We start from the raw sequence: 5260 nt of genomic DNA on the forward strand, positions 1-5260 counted from the left end.
GGGGAGGGGAGGGAAAAGAGGAAGACAACAGAGAAGAGAGGAAGGGATGAGGGGAGGGGAGGCTCTAGATCTGGGGGTGGCAAACCTTTCTGGAAACGGTCAGACGGCAAACTTGTCTGGCTTTGTGGCCACATGCATGGTCTGTTGCCACATCTCACCCCTACTGTTGTGGTGCAAACAGCCACAGCCATTCCATCACAAATGAGCCTGGCTGTGTTCCAAGAAAACTTTATTTACAAAAGCAGGGGTTGGGCTGGGCCCTTGGTTGCAGTTGGCTGTCCTGTTCTACATCTTTGCAGCTCACAGTTCGGTCACAGACCAGCCATCCATACCACCTAGAGGCCATTGGAGATGCAGTCTTAGCTCTGCCCCAGACTCAACAGGATCACAATTCCATGTATAGGACTCCAGGGGTCCAGAAGCATGTAGGGTGTGTAAGATACCACCCTATTCAACAATGCTCTTAAAAGCCAGGTGAGAGATAACCCCCGCCAAGAGCTCTCTCAGCCCTCATGTGGGCTGCTTCGGGACACTCCAAAAACGGTGTAATGGCACTGCCATGTTCAACTCAGGGACTGTCTGAAGCTCAGATGAAACACGTTCACCACAAAACGCTTCACACGAGTGTGTGTGGCCATCATCACTAGACATGGGAAACAGTTTAGGCCAGAGGTTTTCTAGGGCCCTAGGGTTTGTCCTGGAAGGCCACACTCCACACAAATCTAGCTACCAAGGTACCTCCAACCAGAAAACGAGCCAGTGTCCCTACCACATTGCACAGGACAGTCAAGGGCATCCTCCTTCTTCTTTTTTTTTTAAATTAGGATTTGGGTGAAGATTTACAGAGTAAATTCACTTTTCATACAGCAGTTCACATATACTTTGTCTCATGTCATTGACCAAAATTTACAATGCAGCAGCTTCCCTCCCACTTCCTCCCCATAGTTACCTCCTCCCAGTGTCCATCCCTTCATACTCTTCTGCACCCTGAGCTATCTCCCTGTGCATAAGCAGCCCTTCCTTCTCCCATGATTGTTCTCTCCAGGGCGTGTGTCTACTTGAGGTAAATGTTTAACTCACATGCCTGTACTTTGTTTGGCTGGAAACCACAGTTGTGGGTTCAATTCCAGACCTGAAGGGCAGTACGGGCCATAGTCTCAGTGGTTACACCAGGCTCTATTGGACCAGCAAACCTGGTCCCCACCTTCTTTTTTTTTTTTGCCTCCAAATGATTTTGAGTTTTGTTCCACATTGTTCTCCCTCTTTATGCAGGATCTCCTACATCCCTTCCAAGTGGATGGCAGTGGTAGCTGGGCACCATCTAGTTCTTCTGGTCTCATGGTTGTATAGGTTGCAGATCGGATGGTGTACCAGTCGCTAGGACTGATTGTTTCCATTAATTTTGGTTTTCTTCTTTTTTCTTGACGAGGAGAGACCCGTTGTTGCATCCAGATGGCAGCTTCCTAGCTTTTAAGGTCCCAGTCGCTACTCGCCAAAGTAGTAGGTGGAACAATGTTTTGTATAGTATGTTATGCCAATTGAGCTTGATGTCCCCTGCGACCATGGTCCCAAGAAGGGCATCCTTCTTAAGCCCCAAGACGGGAGCAAGAACCACTCTATGCACTTCACTCATGCCCCTCTGGCCGTGCTGGGGTTCCCTGGCCTCTGGTGGCCCCACACAGGGCTAGATGGCTTGGAGCTGCACAGGGGAAGCCACAAGTGTTTTAAGGAGGCCCAAGGATGCAGATGAACATAGGTGGGGCAGAAACTCAGACAAGCTGAGGAGCAGTTCTGTGGGTTCAAAAACGCCAACGCTGGGGTGGGAAAGAGGCCGCCAGGGAGACGGAAGCATCACGCTTGGATAGATGTTCCCAGGGAGCCTGGAACACCGGGGTCGGAGAGACACCCCATGGCCTGGAACACTGCTGCCACCCCTTCCACTCTGCTTGCAAGGTAACAATTTCACAGGACATTCACCAGTAACTCTGGGAAGAGCAGCAAGGGTCAGAGTCAGACATATCAAGTAAGGCCTATCTCCACCCAACCTCACTTCCAGGGTTTCCGCGACTCAGGGGATCTCTCTCACTAAGCTAACAGTCATAAAATGAAAACCAGATTCACCACATTTCCTCTAACCTAACTCCCCTACTGCATTCAAATGCACGGTATCACCTACGACATGCCTGTGCACGTCAGTGTCTGACAGGAAAGGGAGCCTTGTGTTAGTGCACTTTCCCACAGAAAGACATGGATTTCCTCATCCTCGACGCTGAAAGGATGAACTCTGAAAACACAATTACCTCCTCGAACTAATTCTATTTCCTTCCACAACTCACTTCAGCTTTTCTGTTCTCTCTGTATTTTTCAACATCAAAATCATGTTATGCCTTTAACAGAGTCCCCAGCCCTGACCACCTGTTTGGTCATGTGCCAGGTCCTCACAAGTGACTGTACCTCCTCCCCTCACCAGCTCACACAACTGCGTGGTAGAAGGACCATTCTGACACACCATGGTGTGGGGGGCCACGTGCAGTCAGGCACACAGAGAGGAAGATTCAAAGCTCACGTCCGCATTCAGGCAACACGAGGGATATGTCACTTCTCCTAACCCTGAACTGTAAGTCACCTCTGGACAGAAACTTCCTGCTAGGTTTCTTTCAAAAGCCTCACACACGTTTCTCACCCTGAGTGAGGGTAGAGGCCCAGGCACGTGCAGGAGAGGACGCCCCTCACGGGGACTCAGAGCGGCATACAGAAGACCAGCCCTGCAGCCCTACCACGGTGCAGCCCTACCAAGGTGGCAGCTCTAACAAGGTGCAGCCCGAACAAGGTGGCAGCTCTAACAAGGTGCAGCCCGAACAAGGTGGCAGCAGACCACATTACCTGGCTGGACTTCACGGCCAAGTCTTGTCTCAACTGCTCGAGAACCTCCACCGTCTGCTCGGTTCCCTCTCCCAGGCGCTTCGCTCCCCTGTCCAGTTCCTCCTGGCTGCTCCTGGCCGCCTGCAGAGCCACCTCCAGGACGATCTTCTCATGCTGCAGGAAACGCACAGCGTCGTCCTTGGTGGCCACCTCGCCCTGCAGCTCCTCCAGCTGGGCCTGCAGCTCCTCATGGTGCATCCGCAAGTCCCCAAGGCTCTGCTCCCGGGCCTGAAGGGCCTCCTGGGTGGCGGTGAGCTGTCTCATCAGGCCCAGGTGTTCCTGCTGCAGGGCCTCAAGCTGCTGGTCTCGCTGGTGCAAAGTCAACTTCACCTGAAAAAATGCAAGAACCCTATGTGGCTGCTCCTGAATGAAAACACCACCCACTCCAAGCCCTAGCACTTGTCCCTTGTTCAGGTTTTAAGTAAAACTGATAGATGCTTTGGAGAAATTTTTTTTCAAATCCAAATTTTTGGTGCAGAAGGACAGTAACAGGCACAAGTACTCTGAGTTTACAGAGGGTGCACGGTGATGACCATTTCCACATTTACTGAGAGTGTGCATGGTGATGACCATTTCCGTGTCTACAGAGTTTACAGAGGGTATGCACGGCCAGGTTTGCAGGAGTAGTGGAGGGAGTGACATGACAACCATTAAAGGATTAAACAAGCCACCCAGCACAGACCTCCACCCCAGGCTGACACTGTTAGCCTAGCAGCCCAGCCAGACCTCTGCCCTGGGCTGACACAGTTAGCCTAGCGGCCTAGCCACACCTCTGCCCTGGCCTGACACAGTTAGCCTGACAGCCCAGCCAGACCTCCTCTCCGGGCTGACAGACTAGCCACCCAGCCCAGACCTCCATCCTGGGCTGACACGGTTAGACTAGCAGCCCAACCAGACCTCCATCCTGGGCTGACACGGGAGGACGACCTGCAAAGGCCCCTCTATACAGCACTGTGGACTTTAAAAAGCAGGTCTCAGACTCAGTGTCTGGACAGGGAAGTCTGAAGACTGCTCAGTTGTATTTACCTGCTCTAACTTCTGCTCCAAGGATGCTGCAGAATCCGCCACCTTCTGCAGCTGTGCCTTCTCATCCTCGAACTCCTCCAGCCTCCTCTGCAGGTCCTCTTCCACCATCGTCTTGGCTTCTTGAATCTGCACAAAGGCAGCTTCCTGGTCTAACATATCAGCCTGGGTCCAGAAAACAAAGTATTTTTGAAAAGCAACAGCAGCCAGCCAGGGGCCCCTCTCCTGTCCATGGCTGCTATCTGCTGCCCCTGGCCTGGCTGGACAGAGAGCTACAAGGAGATGGTCAAGGCACTGATCTGTTTCCTACAGTAGCACCTGTGACCCTGAGATGGACAGCGGAACAAATCTACTGACAGAGAAGCAACCTTGCCCAGAGTGTGTCCTGGGGCCAAACATCTTGGCTGCTGACAGATCCAAGGACAGAGAGCAGCAGCACTGCTGCCAGGACTGCACCCGGGAGCAGGTGGGGCTGCATGGGCTCTGCCCTGCTCACAAGGAGGACCTGTGCCTGGCCCCTGCGTAAGAAGAGGCCTGCAGGCATGAGTGATGGCATCCTGTGGACACAGGGTGATATGACAGGTCCAGGTGCTCAAGGGAGAAAAGCACACACACGAGGGATGGTACCGCCAGGTCCAACTGGCCGGACCCAGCTCGCGGGGCTGAAGTCAGGCCTCCTTAACACCCAGCCTGGAAATGAGCGACATACATCAGCTGATCAGAGAAGAGGGGCACTAGGGATATGAAGAGTCCTCAGCTGTTCAGAGTCTGTGAGTGTGAACACAGCAACAGCACACACCGCCCTGTGGGCCAGCGCAGCCCCCACCAGGCACCACATCACGTGACATGACATTACAGAGCTGTAGTTGACAGGCAGCATGTGGCCCCTCAGTGGCACTGCCACTGACTGCACTCTGGGAAGGGCACCAGAGAGAGCCTAGGTCTACACTGGGGGACTGCCACACACACGTCCCTGGCTCCTCTCCCAGGAAGGCTGAGGAGAAGGGTCCCTGACACCACCAACGCTTCAGGGACAATCTTCTCCCAGGAGGAAGTGCTCATGGTGAGCATGAGGACCCCCTGGGCACTCAGGGTGTTCCAGAGTACTAAATGTATGCATGTAACACACATACACGTATCCACACACTCTACAAGCACAGGGTGTTTCAGAGTACTAAATGTATGCACGTAACACACATACACGTATCCACACACTCTACGAGCACGGGGTGTTCCAGAGTACTAAATGTATGCATGTAACACACATCCTGCTTCTACACACACACACGTATCCACACACTCTATGAGCACGGGG

General features: G+C 52.9%; 1 protein-coding gene across 1 annotated transcript in view; it reads right to left on the bottom strand.

The window, feature by feature from the left end:
* GOLGA3 (golgin A3) overlaps positions 1 to 5260 on the bottom strand; it is a 31240-nt gene that overhangs the window by 13167 nt on the left and 12813 nt on the right. Inside the window, exons 9-10 of the mRNA XM_042782850.1 lie at positions 3949 to 4110; positions 2884 to 3252 (exon numbers count right to left, since the gene is read on the bottom strand). Coding sequence (XP_042638784.1) covers positions 2884 to 3252; positions 3949 to 4110 — 531 coding nt within the window. The remainder of the gene's footprint in view (positions 1 to 2883; positions 3253 to 3948; positions 4111 to 5260) is intronic.

This window comes from Orycteropus afer, unplaced genomic scaffold, assembly GCF_000298275.1.
Source record: "Orycteropus afer afer isolate SDZICR_OR568_19922 unplaced genomic scaffold, OryAfe1.0 scaffold00489, whole genome shotgun sequence".
NCBI classification, from domain to species: Eukaryota; Metazoa; Chordata; class Mammalia; order Tubulidentata; family Orycteropodidae; genus Orycteropus; species Orycteropus afer.